This window comes from Hibiscus syriacus, unplaced genomic scaffold (assembly GCF_006381635.1).
Source record: "Hibiscus syriacus cultivar Baekdansim isolate YM2019G1 unplaced genomic scaffold, ASM638163v2 tig00111402_pilon, whole genome shotgun sequence".
NCBI classification, from domain to species: Eukaryota; Viridiplantae; Streptophyta; class Magnoliopsida; order Malvales; family Malvaceae; genus Hibiscus; species Hibiscus syriacus.
Window position 1 is genome coordinate 63,701 of NW_024063082.1, and position 23,741 is coordinate 87,441.

The window sequence follows — 23,741 nt, forward strand, 5'->3', positions numbered from 1 at the left end:
ATTTAGTTTTATTGTTTAAATTAAAATAAATTATTAATGATTTCAGGTTGCTTGCAAAGTCTAAATATAGAAAACAATAATATTTTGATTTATTGTGTATATTTTTTTATTATTAATGTGCTCGATGTGACATGCGTCATTTTTTTATTTTTTAAAATTTTATCTTGATTAATTTGAATTGATTCGTATTATACATATGATTTTAATATGTGAGTTTTTAAGCAAAAACTTTTTTTATATATAAAACCTCAAATTTAAAATATACTTAAATGATATCAAATTATTTATCACTTACATCAATTTTGATTGATAACTTAATATCAGCCCTTTGCAACTTGCTACTTAACCTACATAGTGCTAAATTTATTATTTTGATGCACATGTTGAGATTTATATCATAATTTTTTATTCGAAGGATTTATATATTTACTCTAAATAGTCATAATTCAAAGTTTATTTTTATTATGAAAAGCTTTATATTATTATAATTTTTATTTAATATTTTTCAATAGTTTAATGTGATTATAAAATAATATATGTTAAAAAAATAACTATTGACAACGTGAATACATCCTGTAAATTAAATGTTCAAACTCAAAACCTCTATGAAGAATAACATTTTCTTTAACCACCGAAACCACTTGATTAGATTCATATTCAACTTTTTTATATTATGAAGCATTGTTATTGTAGATGAGTTTACAATAAATATAATTTATTGATATGCATCACTAATGATACACATTGATATATATTATTATTATTTTTAATATGTTTTAAATATAAGAGGGACTTAAAGCACGATTTACCCTTTTTGCAAATGAATTTTAATCTACTCCGATTTTCTCCCGCCCCATTTTTAATCATTTTTTAATTATAATATAATAGTACATTATCATATTAAACAATAATTAAGAATTGAGTTTTAATTTAATAATAATTAAGAATTAAATTTTAATTTAATAATAATTAACAATCTTCTAGGAATTCTAAAAGATGTCGACGATATCCAATCTTTAATATAATCAATCATTGTTAAAATGACCGACATTGATAAGGCCTGGAACCAGCACTCCATGCTTAGTTCCTATGTTGTTTGGGTAAATAAAAGAATCAGCAAGGCAAATGCACGAAAAGGTTTTTTCATTTACCCAACAAGTCAAAAAGATACATTAATTATTAGTTTATCAATTTTTTTGTTTAATAGAAGTTATTTTAATAAAAAAATTAAACATTAAAATTAAAATTTGTTGAAATGAAACTAAAAGCAGGAAAAAAAATAAAAACAAAAACCATACACATAAATTAAACCGTAACCGTGACAGCAATTTAAGACCGACACACGGTTTGATACCGCATGAAATGGAACTAAAAGCAGAAAAGAAATAAAAACGATACTCAGATTTTTTTTTTGTTGAAAGAAAAGGAAATGTCTGCGAATGTTTAAGGCAAAGGGAACATCTTAACGTTGCCGATCAATGAACCAAACCGTATTTGGTATTTAAAAGAAAGTATGGAATTTTGGCATTTAAATTTATTCATTAGTCCACAACAATCATCAATGAACCCCATCCTGCAGATAGCTCTGCTTTAAGCTCTTGTTTGGAAGAATCATTTCATCATCACTGTCATATTCTGCTAATAATATTAATGATTGATGATTGGTCAGAGGTGCTTTTTCTCATGAGGTTGTGCTTTGGAGAGGGGAAGAATCACTTCCTTCATCACTTCGGTAGTTGTCGGATCCGGTCTCGGAATGGAAATCACCTAGCCTGTCCTCAGTTCCATCGCCGCCGCACTCGATGCTCAGCCTGGTTGAGATGCTATGCAATCTAGATGAGATGGAAGGAGGGAGAGAGGGAAGGATGTTATTCTCTTCGGTGGCAGCTGAAAGAAAGCTCAATGCCGTCACCACATCGCTCATCAAAGGACGGGCGGTGGCTTCCTCTTGTAAGCACATGGCTGCTATTGCTACTGCTTGATTCAAACCCCTTTCCGGGAATTGCTTGTTGAGTAAAGGATCCGCCATGTCCGGGAAGTTTTTCGGTTCCCTGAATAAGGGTTGAGCCTGTTCCAATTCCATATACAACTAATCATAAATGTCTATAGAGCATCATGCTCATAACACAACTGTAAGTGCAACAACATCCAAAAGAGCACAATACCTTAACGTTATATGCACCATACCCTTAACAACTACAGGTAGAAACACATTTACTTACCCAAGTGACCAAGTTTTGCTCGTTCACCGGTTTGGTAGTGTCGATGGCTCTTCGTCCGGTGATAAGTTCCAACAGCACAACCCCGAAACTATATACATCGGCAACAGTTGTGAGTTGACTCGATCGTGTATACTCCGGAGCACTGTACCCATATGTTCCCATCACCCTCGACTGCATTTCGGCCGAATGCCCGAGCTTGTCCAGTCCAATATCAGACAGTTTGGGGTTGAATTCTTCATCCAACAACACATTGGAGGACTTTAGATCACAATATATCACAGGAGGATTGACCTTGTCATGCAAATACTCTAGAACTTGAGCTGCCCCATATGCTATTTTCATTCGGGTTAACCACTCTATTTCTGGCTTATCATCGTCATCGGATTCTGCAATTACCACAACAAACAACAAATATATTACTATGGTTGATCATTTCTTAAAAATTCAGCGAGAATGGAGCAAAGAAGAAGAAAATGATAGTACTAAGTAGATTATCTTCAAGGGAACCCCCAGGCAGGAATTCATAAACCAAAAGCCTCTGATCTCCATCAGCACAGTATCCAATGAGATTAACCAGATTTGCATGCTGTAAGAGACTCAATCGAGCTACCTCTCCGAGGAACTCCTTGCATCCTTTCATATGATTCCTGTCAAGTTTTTTCACGGCAACCACCTATATGTATCGCCGATTTTCAGATCACAAAAACCAACCAGTCAACATTTCTATCTCTTTATTCTCAATCAGATTCAATTATTCGATCTTCAAATTTAGATCCGATCAATGCAAGTCTCGTCTAACAAATCCAATATTCAAATCCAAACGTAAATTAACTACCTAATTTTCTTAATTATAGTCACAAGAAAGATCGATCAAGTACCTGGCCATTAGGCTGAAGAGTTCCCTTGTAAACTCTTCCGAAACTACCTTCACCCAACAAACGTTCTTGACGGAAATTCTTGGTTGCCGCGGCTAGCTCTCGGAAACTGAATTTTTGAGCCGCGATCCTCGCATGCTGTGACTGGTTCGCCTCCATTCCTGCTTTATCAGTCAGTTTTTGTTTTCTCATTACCTTCTTATACCAAAAACAAACGCACGCAGATTACAAATCAACAAATTAAACGTTTCTCCATTTTCTGACGTCCAATGTTCTTGTTTTGCTTTTACATCATTAAATTTATCAGTAAACTACTAAACGAGAATTTTGGATTTAATTCAACAAATTCATGCAGTTATGACATCACATCTAAGGTGACGTTTGGTTCGCTGAAATCCTTTGGAATTAAGGGGAATTGGAATTCAATTATACCATTTTCCCATGTTTGGTTCAAAATTTTAAAGGGGAATTGAAATCCAATTTCATCAAGAGAGGGAAAGTAAATTCCATTAAGGGAGGGAAAGTAAATTTCATCCATAACATGATTGAATTGAAATCCTTTAGAGGAGGGAACGTGAAATTTGACCATACTACCCTCATCAATCTTTTGGTATTCGGGTCGGATTTTTTTTTAAAAAAAATTGGGTTCGGGTCGGGGTTTTTAAGTGTGATATTCGGGTCGAGTTTTTTTAAGTGTGATATTCGGGTCGGGTTTTTTTAAGTGTGATATTCGGGTCGGGTTTTTTTAAGTGTGATATTCGGGTCAGGTTTTTTAAGTGTGATATTCGGGTCGGGTTCGGGTTTATGGTGAAAAATACCCAACCCAAAAAAATATATAATTTTACCTTATATATTTAGGAATAATTACAATAATACCCCTCTATATATAATTTTTTCAATTAAGTCACTGTTTTTACACTGTTTTTTTAACTGTGATATTCGGGTCGGGTTTTTTTAAGTGTGATGTTCGGGTCGGGTCGGATCAGTGAAACTTTATTTTGGTCGGGTCGGGTCTCGGGTGGAGGTTCCCTTGTTCTCAGGTCGGGTTGGGTGGACCAAAAACCCGACCTATGACTATCCCTAATTGGGATGATTTTTACTTATAATGTTTATTAGTATGATTTTTATAATTTATTGAAATGAATAATCAATCAATAAAATGAAAATTTAATATTTTTTAAATTTTTATAATATATTGCTATATGTAAGTTATAAAACAAACTAAAATTAAGCAAAAAAAACAAGAATGACAATTCTGTTATTTTACATTACTGAAATCAAATTCATCTAACATGTCTGCGAACCAAACAGAATATGAAATTGGATTCCAATTCAATTTCCTGCCAACCAAACATGTTTCAGATTAAGATTTCAATTCCTACAGATTCCAATTCTTTTACAGATTCCAATTCCCTCATAAACATTCCAGCGAACCAAACACTACCTAATAAGTTTCATATTGTAATTTTGGCATATCACCTCTTTCCTTTATTATAAAAAGATTTATTTTAAAAATATACTTAAATATCATTTTTTTAATCTAGCCACTTAAAAATATTTTTTTATAAAATAGGTATTTAAAACATTTATATTATCATTCGAGTGCATAAAATATTTTCTTTGTCAAAATATCTAGCATATATAATCTTTTTCATCTAAAGAACCTAAAGTTAACACGTGACATACTTTAAACATCTAGGTGAAACGAGTGATAGCACAAAAAAATAGTAATGTTTTAGATTTAAAAATATAGAAAGTCAAAGTAATAAAGGTAGACAAATATCTTTTAATATTAATATTTTTTGAAAATTGATTAAAATTATAAAATTGCAGAAAAATCAATATATATTATAATTTTGAAAAATATGATTTTTGAAAATGATCTGACTTTCTATAAATTATGAAAATTTTATATATACTCTAATTTTTGTATAAATTATTTTACAAAATAAATATTTTGTGTTACCACGTCATGTGAACTAAAGATTTCGACAATTATCTTATTGCAAAATTAATGTAAAATCGAATCTGATGTCTGATAAATCAGGGACGGAAGTTAAATTTTTATATTAAAAAGAAATTTTAACTTCTAAAATTTTAAGAATATAAACTTAAAATTAAAAATAAATTATTAATACAAAAGAAAAAAATATTTATAAAATATAATAATTTAAAAATTTTATTACCATATTCCGCTCCCATCCTCGGTCCCTCCGGTATTAAGACCTCATTATTTTTCAATGATAACAGCTACCTCTATTTTCTAGCTATTTTAGCTTTCAAATCATCTATAGAACAGTATAATATGCTTTCCATGCAGTGATTTGCAGATTCAGAACCGGAAAAAGGGAATCAAAAGAAGAAAACAAAGATGCGCATACCAAATAAAATTCTGGATCGAATAAGCTCGTCAGAGGAAGACACATGATCCCTTTTGCCGCTCACTTTCCTGCCTTTGTGCGTTGCGAAACACGGCAAGCAATTCATCTTATTCGCCATGATTCCAAACCCTAGACTTCCTCGCTAATTGAAGTTTGGTGAAGGGAGGCGTAGGCGGTGGGGGATTGAAGCAATCTCCCAATGAAGCAGATATGGGCTAAGGCGGGGAACCTTCAACGGATTGAAGGAACCCCTCGTTGAAGGAGAAGGGGTTTTGGAACCGAAGAAAACTACAACAACGAACCATGTTTGGAGACCGCAGAAACAAATTTGTAAGCTTATTCTATGAGAAAGAACAACTCAAAACGGTTTAACCTATAACAATAGATAAAAGCTATATCAATGGGATTGTTCAATTTGAAAATCTAATTCGTTGATTTTGAGACGAATAATAGTACGAGGGGTTAACATTAAGTTGAGGGGTAGTTATAAAAAGTTAAATTTGGATTTGTTTTTAAATTAAGTTGTTGGGATCAAAATAAGTGATTATTTTTTGGGTAAAACACACAAATGGTCCCCCATCTATAGGGTGCTACTTTGTTGAGTCCATCGACTATTAAAAGTTACAAAATGATCTCCAATTATAGGACGTTGCTTTGTTGAGTCATTGACTATTGAAAGTTATAAAATGATCATTCGACTATTCATATGTTTCAAACTCATCATTTTTCTGTTAAAAAAATTAGTGACTAATTGAGTTGGACGTTAACATGTTAACCGAAATATAATAAAATATGATCCCATACTTGTTTGAACAATATCTTGTGGATCGACTCTCAGGTTACATTATATCGTCGAGCTAGTGCTTGATAGCAACGGTGGTGCCAGTAAACATCATCAAAATATGATTTTATCATATCTCAGTCAATAGGTTAACGACCAACTCAAACAATCATCAATCTTTTAATAGAAAAGGACAAGTTTGAAACATATGAATAGTAGGATGAATATTTTGTAATTTTTAATAGTTGAGGGACTCAACAAAACATCACCTTATAATCAAGAGACCATTTTATAACTTTTAATACCATTTCATATCATATATTTTTTTTTTCATAATTTGTTACGAAATGTATATCAACTAATATATGATATAAAATATCAAAAAAAAATTACTTAAATAATTACTGGAAATTGTAATCTAAAACGACACAAATATATAACATTTTCTGATTTACAAGGAAAAGAGATGATGTCAATTTTGGAATATGATAAATGTATAAGAAAAAAATAGAAATTTTTTAACAAAAGTAAGGTTTTAATCTTATTCATAAATTAAATTTTAATTGAAAATGATGACCTCTTTAGTTTTATATTGTTATAGGTAAATCTCTCCTCTTAATATATAAAGATTGTTTGATAAAAAAATAATGTAATTTTCATACTGGAGTGTACGAAGCGAATCACCGGCAACCATATCAAGGCAAAGATTCAAGTCACCAAAAATTACTAGACCATAAACTGAACTAAATAACTAAAGCACTCAACGTGACTCTTGATTCGTAGAAAAAATTATCACCAAAGGATATAATATTTTCCGAAATTATATTATCACGTTTGGTTCACGGAAAAGATTATTACCCGAAAATATTCTTTTTCCGATAGTAGTATTTTTTGGTTAAAATGGTAGAATATCATTACCTCCAAATTTTTAGGTATTACACAATTCCTACCACTTTAAACAAGAATACCCTTAGACTAATGAATTCTTTTTATAATTATCCTTTTCAATTCTTATTTTTTATACTTTACTCAAAATTATAAACATAATAATAATATATAAAGAGTTTGATTTACTAAAATATTAATAAAACTGAGAATTTAAAATATTTATTTTTTTATTATTCAATATATTTACTATTTATAAATTTATGGAATTAAAAAAATAATATTATTGTAAAAATATAATTATTTAAAATAATATTTAATTGTTAGTTATTAAGAAACCGATCTTATATATTGAAAAAATATCTTTATCCACTCAATATCATAATATATTTTTTCATATTATATTATACTATATTATATTATAAATATGATACTTGTGAACATTATTTAAAAATATAAATTTAATATACTAATTATATTTATTATAGATTAAATGTATTTTTCCTCAAAAGTTAGATAATATAACGATTAAAATATTTTTTTATGAATTTTCATTGCAATATTTATAAATTGATATTAAAGTTTAAAAAAATATATTTGGTAAAATATACAAGTAATCTTATATTCATCCAACCAAGCACTGTAATCTTACATTTCTGCTAAGCAAACCAAACAAGATAATGCATCATTCCCATAGTAATGTTACATTCCAATAATAACATTCCCAACGGTAATCTTACATTCTGTGAATCAAACGCTCTCTCAGGGTAGGTTGTCTATTCATTGAACCTACCGTAAGTATAGACACCGTTGGCTCCGGCTACCATACCAATCATCCTCTCGTATTTACACAAATTCTCTGCCTAGTATACGAAAGGACTTGAGTTTTGAATAAAGAAGCATCTTCCAGAAGAAACCAATGCACATCCAATTACAAATTTGTTGTAAACAAAGTTAATCAAATTCACATCCAACGTAATTTCTTGTCTTTTTACAGAACAAAGAAAGCATTCACTGATCCTAAAGAACCGACAAAATAATAGAAAGAAGAGAAGACACTTCCAAAATGATCCTAGCGTGCATATCAGCATAGAATTTTCCGGGAAAATTTGTCTACCAAATGCTTGATTTCAGTGGAATTATCATATAGTAAGAAACAAGGTCAAGACTAAAAATTATTGACTAGTCCATGAAAAATGACACAATTTGCTACCCCCCTAACCGGAAGGGTGGAAAGAAAACTCCTTACCCTGTACTAAAAATTGATTCGAGTTACTGACAAGATTTCAAACTACTGTGCATTGCTCTTTTCACAAACCAAATCAGCACTATTACCCTTTTGATCATCTTCACTGCAGACTGGATCACTGTTTTTATTCTGTCCAAGTAGAACCAATGAGTATTAGACAAACTAGATGAGGGGAACGAAAACGAAGTAGCCTATTTAAAACATTGAATTTGTTAATATAAAGAATGTAATTGCATATATTAAAAAATTACACTAAGGATACGTAAATGCACGACACACACACACACACACAAACTTATATGCAAGTCAGAATATCAGAATCTGTACAATATAGCCCTTCGAATCATTTTCATGGATGCAGGTTGCACGTCTATGTTACTCGAACTCGAGTGTAACTGTCGATACAAATATGTGTCCGTTACAGTTTATTCAAGTTTTCTTAATTTTCCATGTGAGTGGAGGATTTTCGACATTTTATTTCTTTATATCCATATCCGAAAATTCATCGGCCATGCATAAATGAATCATCAGAGTAACATAGTAGGCTACCATGATGAATCCATGTCTTCTTTTGTGTTGTAGTTATCTTTTTACTCTTCAATCCATGTACAAAATTGAGAAGACCATAAATACACAATTTGGTCATAAGCAAAAACATAGTTGATCTAGAAATTCAACTGAAATAAAAGTTTATATAACATCTAAAATCCCATTAATATTTATACAATAAGGTCTAAAAAACGTACCTTTTTATTTGGAGTCCTAGCCTGCATAAGTTCATGAAATTTCCGCATCAACATCTCTTCTTCTACCTACAAGAGCCAAAAGGGAAAAAATCATTCTTTCCGATTAATCGTTTTGATATTATCACTAGTATAAATCAAGAAAAGGGGAAGAAGAAACTAACTTGAAGCTTATGCAATTCGTGAAAAATTGATGAAAGAGATCCTGAAAGCAACTCATTCTGCTTCTCCAAGTGCCTACAAAAAAATATAAAATTAAAAGAAAGCAAGTTTGATTTTCAAATATCCATGACAAATAAATTAGGGCGAAACTTACTTGAGTATCTCGCCGGTGTGTTTAGGATCCATAAGAAATTGGAGATTCAAAAACACGAATACGTAATTAACGAAAACCCTAGTTAAATTCCAGGCAAACAAGGATGGATTAGCGGAAGATTGAAGGGAGAAGATGGGAATTTTAACGGATAAATCAAATTGTGCGGGCACAAAATGAAAATGCCGAGTAATTTGCTGATTTTTATTTTGGATAAACTACGTATTTAGTTACCTAACTATCATTTTGATTTCATTTTAGTCATGTAACTATTATTTTCTCAAAATTTTACCTAATGTTATATTTTGGTTTCATTTTAGTCACCCAACATTAAAAAATAACGTCGATGATGACATGATACCATAAGTTAATACCATATCATTACTGAAAAAAATATAAAAATTTCATGTCAGAAGTTTTGTTTATTCTTTAACGGTAAGTGATCAAAACAGAATCAAAACGTAATATAGGTATGGTTTGGAAAATGATAATAGTTAGGTGACCATATCAGAACTAAAGTAATAATTGGCTTACTAAATGTGTAGTTTACCCTTTTATTCTTTCACTACTGTATGTTCGTTTTAATCATCAAAGTATATAAAAAAATCAATTATAATATTAATGTTTTCGAATTCTTTTTTAAATTATTGGATCGTTAATTTTCTAATATCCGTATCATAAAGATTCTTTGTCAAATTAACTTTTATATTCATATTCAAATATTCAGATATCGAAAAATATAGGCATCTGATTTTTTCAAATGTGATACATGTCATTATTTTAGGTATATAAAATTTTTAGATCGGATTAAATTCAATATCCGAATTTATACACCCCTAATAGAGAAGGTTGCCCGTGATGATAGATGACAACTAGTAATAATATTGAAATGAGAGATTTAGGGTTACAAACTTTTTTTGTAATTTAAAAAAAAATATTTTAAAAAAATTAATAATATGATTATTTTTTTCAAAAAAAAAAAATAGACACCTAAAGTTAACTTAGGATATAGTTTGAACACTTATTTTTGTACTAAGCCAAAATATAAACATAACACGTATCATTTATACAGATTTTTTAACAGTCGTTACTACGTAGACACCTAAAAGTGTAATGGAGAAAGAGGTTTTTTTTAACGGTTGTTTCTGCGTAGGTACCTAAAAGTGTAACGGAAAAAACGTTATACACCTAAAAGTGTAACTTCGAAAAATTAGACATTTATTTTTAACAAAATTTTTTTAAGCGCCTAAAGTTAATTAGACACTTATTTTTACATTAAACCTTCTTCAATCATCATCATTCACAATAAAATTGACATCAAAACATTCTCGTTTATTTAAAATATATTTAAAATCGATGAAAATCAAGCAGAACTTTGATACTTAAAGTTGTTAAGAGAGGATGTAGCTTCTAATGTGTTGAGCAATTGGTTTAATCTCAGTAAGAAATTTGGGCACCTAAGGCATACATTGATTAATAAAAGGTAAAGAAGAAAGCATTAAAATTTAGTGTGGAGAATGTAACTCCTTGCTTGTGCCCAACAGAACAGACCCACAACACCGAAATAGAAACTAACAAAACCACTTACACACAACACCCACACCAGTATTGGTCCCTCTCTCCTTCAAATGTCTTCCCTGGGAAGCTTGCTCCGTTACATCCCTCGCACAAACCCGGATTACCGGCCAGTGCTCCCGGGAATCTCTGATATCCCTGGTTAACAGGAACTGATCCGGAAAAACTGTTGTACGATAGGTTCAAGAGTACGAGATTTTTAAGGGCTCGGGGATATGTCCGGATAACAAGTTGTGTGACATATCCAATGCCCTCAAGTTCAACATTTTGTCCAACCTAGGAACCGGACCGTCAAGGAAGTTGTAAGATAGATTCAGATATTCCAATCCTTGTACTTGAAGGAGTACGTTCGGAATCTCACCGCGCAACAAATTATGTGATAAGTCGATTGCAACGGCTGAAGATACCTTGTAGCTGAAGCTTAATTCAGTGCTATCAAAGACCGCGGCAGAAATTTTGATATAGGCATTTCTCATTGGCTCTTGAGCTGCTCTATCACTATTTCCTTCCTTGCTGTGGAAGTTGATACTGAAGTTACCATCTGGTATGAAGCCTGAAAATTTGTTCCCAGACAAGTCGATCATCTGGATTGCTCCGAAACTGAACAGACAGCTCGGTAAATCCCCAGTAAATTTGTTGTGAGCTAAGGATAGATACTTGAGGTTCGACCATTTCGTTATCGCATCGTTCAGTGTTCCAGAGAAGCTGTTGGAGCTAAAATCCACAACCTCTAGTGACTTTAAACCTGCCAAGGTTAGTGGGATTTCACCAGAAATCTTATTGTGGCCTACATCCAGTATCTTCAAGCTATCCAATGCATCGAGCTCTGGTTGAATTTCGCCGGAAAGGTCATTGTTATTGAGCAGCAACGCAAGTAACTGAAAACAACCAACAGTGTCTAAAGGAATCGAACCCGACAAGGAGTTGTGTGAGAGATCAATTACTTGGAGATAAGTCAAATTCCCAATCCTTGCCGGAATGGCCCTTGCAAGTTGATTATGAGAAAGAAACATCGCTTGCAAGCTTTTCAGCTCTGTGATCTTCAACGGAATTTTACTGGAAAAACGGTTGTGAGAGAGGTCGAGAAGAACAAGGCCTGATTTCTCGGTTGCCTCTGCAACTTTCCCGTGGAGAGGACCTGATAAATCATTGAAACTCAAGTCCAACACAAGTAACTTTTCTGTAAACACAAGCTTGGGAGAGATGTTGTGGAATTCGGGTTAATTTCCACCAATAACAATTCACCTTGAAAACTATTATCTAGGTGACTAGTGTGAAAACGATTGTACTAAAAATCACCCCAAGGTAGATTTCCAGGAAAGAGGAGGGGTCACAATGGTCCCTCTTAAAACCCACTTTCCTTAGACAAAATTACCAAGACAAGTAATTTTAATAGGACAATAATTGACAACAACTATACCCGACAATAGTTATTAAATAGACATAAAAGAGAACACCAAAATATTTCACTAATAGAGGAAATATTACAAAGAGAGAGAATACAAATAGCCTTTAAAATAGAAGAAGGCTTATATTTGTGGGATGATTAACTAAGGAGGAGGATAGCTTTATTTATAACAAAAGAATTTCCCCTCCTCCTTATACACAACCAATGTGGGACTTTGCCAAAAACCAACAAATTTCCATCTTGGCAAATTCCACACACATCTCTAAAAAACAATCTTTTAATTTGTAACAATATTGACCAAGTCTAAATAATGTTTAAACTTGACCGCAGTTACCACTTTTGTCAACATATCAGCAGGATTCTCAGTGGTCCGAATCTTCTGGATTATGACTTCACCTTCTTCTAGAATCTCTCGTACAAAGTGATATCGAACATCGATGTGCTTCGTCCTTGCATGGTAAACCTGGTTCTTTGCTAAATGAATAGCACTCTGACTGTCACAGTGCACTTTGATGTGCTTTTGTTCCATTCCCAATTCACCAAGCAACCCTTGAAGCCAAATTGCCTCCTTCACAGCCTCTGTAACTGCCATATACTCTGCCTCTGTAGTAGACAAAGCCACTGTTGACTGTAAGGTGGACTTCCAACTGACTGGTGCATTTGCAAATGTAAACACATAACCAGTAGTTGATTGACGCTTGTCCAAATCACCTGCATAGTCTGAATCACAATACCCAAATACACACTGACCATCTTGTTTGTCCTGCTGAAAGACCAAACCAACATCTACGGTGTTCAAAATATACCGCAGAATCCATTTCACAGATTGCCAATGCTCCTTTCCAGGATCATGCATATACCTGCTCACAACCCCAATTGCCTGTGAAATATCGGGTCTCGTACACAGCATTGCATACATCAAGCTACCAACAGCACTTGCATACGGAACCTTTGACATGTATTCCCGTTCTGCATCATCCTTAGGTGACATGGATGCACCGAGCTTGAAATGAGGAGCAAGAGGTGTACTAACTGGTTTTGACATCTCATTTATGCCAAAACGTTTTAGTACCTTCCTCAGATATTCTTTCTGAGACAAACAAAGCCTCCCCAATTTCTTATCCCTTGATATCTCCATGCCTAGAATCTTTTTCGCTTCACCAAGATCCTTCATCTCAAACTCCCTGTTCAATTGAGTCTTTAGTTTCGCAATTTCTATCTGACTCCTGGAAGCTATCAGCATATCATCAACATAAAGAATAAGATATATATATGATCCGTCTTCTAGCTCGCGTAAATACACACAATGATCATATTTGCTTCTTGTGTACTTCTGCCCTATCATAAACTTGTCAAATCGCTTGTACCACTGCCTTGGAGATTGCTTCAATCCGTACAGCGATTTTTCTAATTTGCACACCATCTCTTCTTTTTCAGCAACTTTGAATCCATCTGGCTGAGTCATGTAGATTTCCTCATCCAAGTCTCCATGTAAAAATGCAGTTTTTACATCTATCTGAACTAGTTCCAAATCCAACTGCGCTACCAAAGCCAACAAAATTCTGATGGAGGAATGTTTTACAACTGGAGAAAATACTTCATTATAATCAACTCCCTCCGTTTGAGCGTATCCTTTAGCCACCAATCTTGCTTTGTAGCGGATGTTATTCTTGTCAGGAAATCCATCTTTCTTTGCATATACCCACTTGCACCCAATTGCCTTCTTTCCCTTCGGAAGACTAGCTAGTTTCCACGTCTGATTCTTTTGAAGGGATTGCATTTCTTCATTAATGGCGATCCTCCACTTTTTATGTTCTGAACTTTGAACTGCTTCATTAAAAGTGGCAGGAACGTCATCAATTGCAATTGGTGATGCAAAAGAGACCATATCAGCATAACGAGCATGTTGTCTAATAGTCCTCTTTCCCTTTCTGAGTGCAATTGATTCATGTTGCTGTGGAGGTTCTTGGGTCTGAACCTCTTCTTCATCTGACTCTTCTTCTACCATAGGAGAGTCAACATCAGTTTCTTTACTGGTTGGGACAAATTTGCTTCCTTCAAACTCCACCTGTTTGGGAGTTCCATCTGTCTGCTCCAATTTTTCTGAAGTCACCTTTCTCAACATGGTAGATTCATCAAAGGTAACATCCCTGCTGAAGATTATTTTCTTTGTTTTTGGACACCAAAGACGATAGCCTTTCACACCAGAGGTGATCCCCATAAAGATCACCTTCTTTGCTCTTGGATCCAGCTTTGACTCCTTAACATAGTAGTATGCAGCAGAACCAAACACATGTAAGGAATCATAATCTGTAGCAGGTACTCCAAACCATTTCTCTAATGGTGTTTACCACCAATAGCAGTCGATGGTAAGCGGTTGATAAGGTGACAAGCATAGACCAAAGCCTCAGCCCAAAATTCTTTGCCTAACCCAGCATTAGACAACATACACCGAACCTTCTCCACTAATGTCCGGTTCATACGCTCTGCCACCCCATTCTGTTGTGGTGTACCTCTGACAGTGAAGTGCCTAACAATACATTCCTCTTCACAGACTTTCAGAAATGGATCATTTTTGTACTCTCCACCATTGTCTGTACGGAGACGTTTGATTTTTTTGCCTGTTTGAGTCTCCATCATCTTTTTCCATTTAAGGAAAAATCCTAGCACCTCATCCTTTGTCTTCATTGGATACACCCAAACTCTCCGGGAAAAATCATCAACAAAGGTGACATAATAGTGTGTTCCTCCCAATGAAGTTGTCTTGGAAGGCCCCCATACATCTGAATGAACATAATCCAAAATACCTTTAGTATCATGGATTGATGTTCCAAATTTCACCCTCGTCTTCTTCCCTTTGATGCAATGCTCACAAAAAGCTAATTTGCAAGCCCGAGCACCCTTCAATAATCCTTGATCTATCAGTAATTTCAAGGATTTTTCACCAACATGCCCCAAACGCATATGCCATAACCTGGTTGCTTCTGACTCCTGTTCATCAGTAGAAGCTGCCACTGCTGTTGTCCCAACAATTGTACTACCCAGAAAGTAATACACATTGTTTCTTTTTCGGATTCCCTTCATTATCACCAGTGCACCAGAGATAATCCTCATAATCCCATCTTTTGCCCTCACTTCTAAACCTTTTTACTTTAAGGTTCCCATAGAGATGAGATTTCTCATTAAATCTGGTACATAATGGACACCTGTTAAGGTTCTGATTGATCCATCCTGATTCCTCAAGCGAATTGAACCAATCCCAAGTGTGTCAAGAGGGGAATTATTTGTTGTGTAGACAATTCCATCTTTTAGTTCTTTAAAATCAAAGAACCATTCTCTATTGGGGGTCATATGGTGGCTACAAGCTGAATCTAACAACCATGAACTGGAACAGCTGGTTGATGGCGTAGCAGCGAATGCGAAATCTGAATCTCCATCATCATACTCGACCACATTTGATTCTGAGACAGCCTTCCCCCTTTCAGGTTTGCCTTTATTCTTTAGCCTGAGACATTCTTTCTTCCAATGCCCTTTTTCTCGACAAAAGGCACATTCATCTTTGCTCAATCTGGACTTTGACTTCGATCTCCCTCTGCTTCCTTTATTCTGACTCTTCGAACGACCTCTAACAACAAGAGCTTCTGCTTCGACACTTGTGTTTTCTTGTTTTTCTTTCTTTCTCAATTCATAACTATACAAGGCAGCAGTTACTTCACTGAGAGACACATCAACCTTCCCATGAAGTAGAGTAGTTTCAAGATACTCAAACTCATCAGGAAGTGATCCCATCAACATCAGAGCCAGATCTTCGTCTTCAAAAGTCACGTCCATATTCATCAGATCAGTCACCAGCTGATTAAAGCTAGTAATGTGATCATTCATAGTGGTACCTGGTACATAGTTGAAGCGGAACAATATCTTTTTCATGTAGAGTTTGTTCTGACCGCTTTTCTTCAAAAATTTCTCCTCCAGTGCCTTCCACAATTTACTTGCAGAAGTTTTCTTAGAAAATGCATACTTCTGCTCTCTAGAAAGACACGATCGAATAGTACTACATGCCATTCTATTAATCCTCTTCCATTCTTTCTCCTCAACATCATCTGGTTTCTCTCCTTCAATAGCAATGTCTAGACCCTGCTGAAATAGGGCATCTAAAACCTCGCTTTGCCACATGCCGAAATGATCGGTGCCATCAAAAATCTCCACTGCAAATCTAACATTTGTCACATCATTTCTTGCCAAAATTGAAGATGAAGAAGCGTCTGCCATTTCTGCTACAAATTCTATTTAATAGCTGCTAATGCGGAATGTCAATTATCCCAAGGAAATTTTTCTGATGTGGAAGATCAGCTTAAGCCACAACCACAGAGCATACTAAAATAAACCAAGAGCTCTGATACCAATTGTTGTAGAATTCGGGTTAATTTCCACCAATAACAATTCACCTTGAAAACTATTATCTAGGTGACTAGTGTGAAAATGATTGTACTAAAAATCACCCCAAGGTAGATTCCCAGGAAAGAGGAGGGGTCACAATGGTCCCTCTTAAAACCCACTTTCCTTATACAGAATTACCAAGACAAGTAATTTTAATAGGACAATAATTGACAACAACTATACCCGACAATAGCTATTAAATAGACATAAAAGAGAACACCAAAATATTTCACTAATAGAGGAAATATTACAAAGAGAGAAAGAATACAAATAGCCTTTAAAATAGAAGAAGACTTATATTTGTGGGATGATTAACTAAGGAGGATGATGGCTTTATTTATAACAAAAGAATTTCTCCTCCTCCTTATACACAACCAATGTGGGACTTTGCCAAAAACCAACAAGAGATACCATAACTCAGGTGATTGAATGATAGATTAAGATGTGCCAACACTTGCAGGGAGGCAATACATGTAGGTATTCTTCCCACGAGTGAATTGTCAGCCAATGTCAGAACAGTTAGACTCCGTGTCAAATCAGCGAAACACGGCAAAGTACCGTATAACCGATTCAAAGAAAGATTTAGGAACTCCAACGACTGATGAAACTCGTGAATATTGCCTGATAAACAATTGTCTCCGAGATCCAAGTGCTTCAAGGACTTCAAGTGAAACAAGCTGTCGGGCATCTCCCCATGAAAGGAATTAGAACCGAGTTCTAGTTTTTTGAGATTGCTCGAAAAGTTACCGATCCACGACGGTAAAACGCCACCGAGTTCTCGGTTTCCATTCGGCACAAGTTCCCTCAATTGCCTCAGCTCCATGGTATCATCAGGTACAACCCCTCCGAAGCTATTGTGACTGAGATCCAGTGTTTTAAGGCTACCCAATGAACCAAAACATGTTAGAATTGTTCCATTGAAGCCATTCCAGGACAAATTCAAGTATTAAAGAAATGAAACATCACATAAAGCGGGGTGCACTTGACCAGACAAATTCATGTTAGCCAGGTTCATAGAAACAACCCGCCCAGTCTGGTTTCCACAAGAAACACCGGTCCAGTTGGTGCAGTTACACCCTGACCATGTCGCTAATCTCAGGCCAGGGTCCGCAACCGGTGACCTGAATCGTAACGGTGAGTCTTGGTCTCGTGGGTCAAGATCAAAACACCGAGATGAGCTTAGAAAGCATAGAGACAGCAGTAGAAGCAAAAAAGGAGCGTCCCATTTCAATTCCATAAAGATAACCAAACCAAAACTAAAGAATCATTTCTTCTGGTGCTCTTAAAAAAACATAAAGCTCCAAGAGAAATGAACAGGGATGAAAATGAGGAACCCTTTGTTTGTTATTCATCAATGGAAGCAAAGGGATTCAGAAACGAAAACTGAGAAGAGCAGTGTAGTTAGAAAGAGAGACTTACAATACAAGAGGAAGTGCTTCAAGTAGACTTACAAGAGGTATGTGTGAACATGAGACTATGAGAGAGAGAAATCTGGATTTTGTAGTGAGGAATAATAGTCAAATTACACAAACATTCTGTTTCCTTTTTGCATTTAGAGTTGGGGAATTAAAGTAGAGTGGACAATGCATCACTCCCTCGTTTTTTATTTCTTTTATTTTTGTTCATATTTCCTGTTTATTTTGTCTTATGTGCCCTAATAACATGAGAAAAGGATACAAGAGGAAGTGCTTCAAGTAGACTTACCATACACGTTTAAGTTTAAAAGTAAAAATCTATACTCAACCAAAATTGATTTCATCATTTTTTGAGGGGCTATTTTATTTAGTTATAGAATATAAAATAATACATCCGAGTATTAATATATAATAATAATAATTTGTTTTCGGGCCAATTATTTTAGATATCACTAAATATTAGTGTTTTTTTTATCGAAATTATCATTAAACTTTGGGTTGTTACATTATAGTATTGAATTTTAATTTTATTTTAATTTTATATACAATTATATCATTGGTTGATTTAATAGTAATCGATGCGTTAATATGATCGTCTTCTTTTTCACTAACTTAACTTTTGTATTGATGTTGCTACTATATTTTTAAAACGTTTCGATTTTGATACTGAATTTTCAACTTTTGTTAGTGGTCAATGTTCGTCCGTCACTGGTCACACTATTTGCGACAAGATTTGTATCGAAAAGTTCGTATTTCACTCTTCTTTTTTCTCGTCGAATTAATTTTTCATAAAACTCACTCAAAATCTATAAAAGTTCATCTAAAAATTCAACATACTAATACTTCGATCTCCTCCAATGATCATCGGAATAGGCTGGTTTTGAGATATGCCGTTCATTTTCTCAAAATAATGTCTCTCATTGTTTGAATTTTTGAAAAAAACCCTTAAATTCCTAAAATCTAAGAAAACCTCAAACCTCCATAAACTGAAGATTTTCAGCGATTAATTTAATTAATTTTAAAGAGATTTTGGAGAAATCCAAATTAAATCTAAGAGGATAATGAAACGAGTTCATCAATATCTAAGTTAGACGTAAAAGATTATGAAGAATTGTGGTTTCTAGTGACAATTAAAAACGAATGAACCATAACTTTGATGAAGAAAATGATAGGTAGAATAAAAAGGGTACTAGGGAGAGAACGAAGGTAGTCCTCCCTGAAAATTTCAAATTATCATATATTTTAGATATTTGTGTACTTTCTATTAATAATTTGTTTTCATTCTTTAAAATTTTATAAGTTCGTCTTTCTTTAAAATTTTAAAATTTCACCACTCTAACATAAAATCATATGTATGTCCCTGGGTGCACCGAACGAACCAACCAACTTACAAAAGAGTTTAGCCTGAGAATGAGCAAAAGATAATATTAGGACCAAATCATTCATTCTAAAAGAGTGGATTCGAGTAACTCATGGCCGATGTTTTCACGTTTCAATAATACACTCTAGTAGGTTATTTACATGCAACATCTTCTTGCTCTCCGACCATTCTCTTTCTCGACTAAGACAAACAAGTACCGAATTCCACGTCATCTCATCAGGTATTACATTCTCTCCCAACATTTGCAGCAAAAGCATTATAGCCTTCTGAATATCCCCCATCCTACAAAAACCTTTGATCAATAGACTATAACTTCCACCATCAAGCGTGCATCCTCTTCCGACCATGTCCTCCATTAGCTTCAAAGCATTAGCGAGTTTACCGTTACTGCAAAACCTTCTAATCACGTCATTGAATGTCGATGCTGTTGGCAAATAACCATAGCCAACCATTTCATTCATCAGCTCAACTGCTTCTCGTGTGCACCCTTCTAGGCAAAGACTACGGATTAAGCAATCATAAACGAGAACACTCGGCATCCCCTCTTGCCCGGTAATCTCGTTGTAAACTCTCTTTGCGTCCTCGACCCTTCCCTCCTTGCAAAATTCTAATATCCTTAAGCTCCTATCAACAGCTCTGGGAAATAAATTTTGCATCTTGGAAAGGAACTCCGATGCTTCCTCCAAACGATTCTTCTTGTATAAACCATATAGCACACTGTTATAAGGACTAACACGTCCACCTGAACCCGCCTTACTTTCCTCCATTAGCTCTAAAATCTTAAACCCGTCTTCCATTCTCCCTGCTGAACACAGTCCTTTAATCAATGTATCATAAGTAACAAAATTCCAACTGATCCCATCTGCCTTCATTTCATTAAACATATCCAGAGCTGAATCCAACATGTTGGACTCACAGAAACCGGAGATCAAAATGTTGCATGTGTCGGCATTCGGGAGACAGCCTTTACGCTCCATCTCCATGTAAAGCCTCTGCCCAAGTCTCACCTTTCCTATCCTACAGTAGCCTCTTATCAAAGTATTATAAGCTACCACATCTATTACACCCCTCTTGCTCTCGACTTTCTCTAAAATCTCAAAGGCTTCTACTACACGACCGGCGTCGCAGATGATTTTCAGAATCTTAGTCAGAGTGATGACATCCGGTGTGAACCCCATGGCGAAGCTCTTCTCTAACAACACAAGAGCTTGAACTAAATTTTCTTCTTTACAGTAGGCGGATATCAAGATATTAAAGGTAACAACATTGGGATCATCCAATTCATTCATCAAACTTCTGGCTCTTCCAACTTTGCCATTCTTACATAAAGCATGGATCAAAGTGTTATAAACCACAGCATTTGGCTTTACAGTGCTGGACTTGATGAGTTGCAGAAGCTTAAAAGCTTCGGCAATTCTATTAGTCACGCAAAGACCCTTCATCAATATCCCAAAAGTATAATCATCACCATGAACACCAGTCGAAATCATCTTCTTCCTATAAAAGTTCCTAGCCAAATCAATGTCTTCCTTAACAAGAACGTCGAGTATCGAATTGAAAATCTTCAAGGAAAGTTGGGTGTTGAACCTGGAAGCCAAATCAACAACCTTGATGACATCCCGGATCATCCGGGCACGTCCAAGTCCTCGAACAAGGGTGACGAGAGTGTCTTCATCGGGGGGAACCCCTATTGAGCTTGGCATTTCGTCGAGCAATTGGTTAACATCATTGAACCGTCGGAAAGCACAAAGCTTGTGGATCAAAGCACGGTAGGTAGATTGAGAGTGGGTGAAATTTGAGAGTTTTGAAGCCCAATGGAAGGTTTGCAGCGCTGCTTCTGGGGAACTCTGGTCTAGTATGAGACGAGAAATATGGTCATGGCTGGGGACGACAAGGCCTGTGGAGGATGAAGAAGACGACGACGATACAATCCTTGAATGAAATCTGGGCAATGAGTTGAGATGAAAATGGGTTTGGATTGATGAGAAAGCTGAAAGTATACAACTCAAAGGAAGACGATGTGGGAGCTTGGTCATGGGATGAGCAAAACAAAATGTTTCAGAATTCAGATCGACGGCCTTACACACCTACAGAGAAAATTTTATGTTCTTAGTTACAAATAGGGTGTAATTCACATTTAAGCGCTTGAATTTGTCCACTTTTCATATTAGTATCTAATTATTTTCTTAACAATAATTTTAAGTAGGGTTAACTACGCCCCCATGATGACTAAAGTTTGAGTAAAATTTTATTCTAGTCACAGGAGTTTCTAAAGTTATGATATGGTTATTAAAGTTATCGATAAATCACAAAGCACATTAACAATTAATATATAATTTGATCCCTAAGTCATAATTAACACATCAATTTGGTCCTTTGGAAATCAATAATACTCTTTTATATATATGTGTGTGTGTAAGTTGTTTTATTATTTTTTTAATTTCTTTTATTTTAAAATTAGTGTGATTTGACCTCCTCCCAATTATTTGATGTTGTTTTAGGCTGTAGGGCTTTTCACTCTTCTAAATTTTTGGTTTAACACTTAATTAATTATTGTCCTCTGACAAACCCTAACAGACATAATTGAAGAACAAAATTGAAATCGTCTCCTTATAAATTAGTAATCTATACATTCTGAGTAGTTAAATCATAAAACTTTAGTTTATTAATATAAATATTTAAAATAATGCAAGCTAAGATTGAACCAAAAGTACACCCACCAAGCCATTTATGTAACGGTGGGTCAGATTTTTAAGCTTAATTTTATTTTTTATTTGAGGTTTTTAGTTCAGATAATGAATAAGTGGAACCTTGGCATTCATTATTCTAATAAGAGAGACAATTGATTGAATTTTTTTAACGCAATCTAAAGCACATACTAGTTAATAAAAATATCATATAAAAAAATTAAAAATATAAACAAATATTAGATACAAACAAATATTATTATTGAAGGTAAAAGATAAACACCGTCAATACTAACGTAAAAATACATATAATAATGATGAGTCATTGACAAACTATAACATTATTAACCTTACTTAAATATAAATTGGACTGGAGATATCATATTAGCTTATTAAAACATATACTTAAATCAAATTGGAACTAAATTAGACATTAACTCATGCATACAAACAATAAACATCAATTTAAGGACTAAAATGAGATACATGAGATACATATCAATTTAAGGATTATATTGAGATACATATAATTTGAGGATTATCATGTGCCTATACAAAACAAGCAATAATGCACGATACAAATTGATAATGTGTTTGGCAGAAAATAGTAATATAATTATTCGGTGAATTCATTCAAGCAATAATTTGGAAGTTTTATTAACCAATGTATTATTTTTTTCAACATTGGAATATTTATTTAAGATTGAATTGCAAAGACTCAAAGATCTTATGCGATGCTGTCATTAGAGGGAGTAAATATGTGTTGTACACTTTTTTTCTTACCCGAGATTTTGCCCTAATAGATTTTTCTGGTAAGATTTTTAATAAGGCAACTTGTTATGTGCATTAAAGATGTGTGTACTCTTTTTATTTCACTAAGATTATTTTTTTTACGTGATTTTTATCGTTGTAAAATTTTAACAAGACACATTATCTTCATAGACATCCAAGAGGGTATTATAAATATTTATTTATGTGAATGTCTATTATGATTATAACTCTACATATTAAACAAATTTTTGATGTATTGTATTATTAAGACTTTAATGTTCATTGGGATTAAAGTTATATATGGTATCTATTACTTATGATTATAATTATAGAGTTTAGAAAAAAACATTATAGACTGTTTATATTAAGAAAATAATACATATTTCTCTCATTATTCTATTTTCTGTCTTTATTCTTCTTCTTGTTTTTTTTTTTAATTTTAGAACATAAAATTATTTTCTATTAAATGATTAGGAAGTACTTATTTTCTTTAACATTTTTAGACTTTTTTCTTGAGAAACTCAAATGAATAATTTTAATTTTATTTTATGAAACATATTTAAAATATTAGATCACTTAAATTATTATTTTTTTAATGAATGGATTGATTTATAGTAG

At 34.0% G+C, this 23,741-nt stretch overlaps 2 protein-coding genes and 1 pseudogene across 2 annotated transcripts; all 3 read right to left on the reverse strand.

The window, feature by feature from the left end:
• Positions 1-1,666: 1,666 nt before the first annotated feature.
• On the reverse strand, positions 1,667-5,611 carry LOC120161925 (receptor-like kinase LIP2). The gene is made up of 5 exons (XM_039172126.1): positions 5,479-5,611; positions 3,101-3,258; positions 2,706-2,895; positions 2,223-2,608; positions 1,667-2,068 (listed from the first exon to the last, which is right to left on the reverse strand). Exons 1-5 carry the CDS (start codon positions 5,594-5,596, stop codon positions 1,682-1,684), a joined length of 1,239 nt encoding a protein of 412 aa, XP_039028057.1. The 5' UTR covers positions 5,597-5,611; the 3' UTR covers positions 1,667-1,681.
• A 5,250-nt stretch (positions 5,612-10,861) lies between these two features.
• LOC120162136 lies at positions 10,862-18,106 on the reverse strand (annotated as a pseudogene).
• A 1,587-nt stretch (positions 18,107-19,693) lies between these two features.
• On the reverse strand, positions 19,694-21,746 carry LOC120162541 (pentatricopeptide repeat-containing protein At2g17525, mitochondrial). Its single transcript, XM_039172686.1, has one exon. It carries the CDS (start codon positions 21,699-21,701, stop codon positions 19,770-19,772), a length of 1,932 nt encoding a protein of 643 aa, XP_039028617.1. The 5' UTR covers positions 21,702-21,746; the 3' UTR covers positions 19,694-19,769.
• Between the last annotated feature and the right edge of the window lie 1,995 nt (positions 21,747-23,741).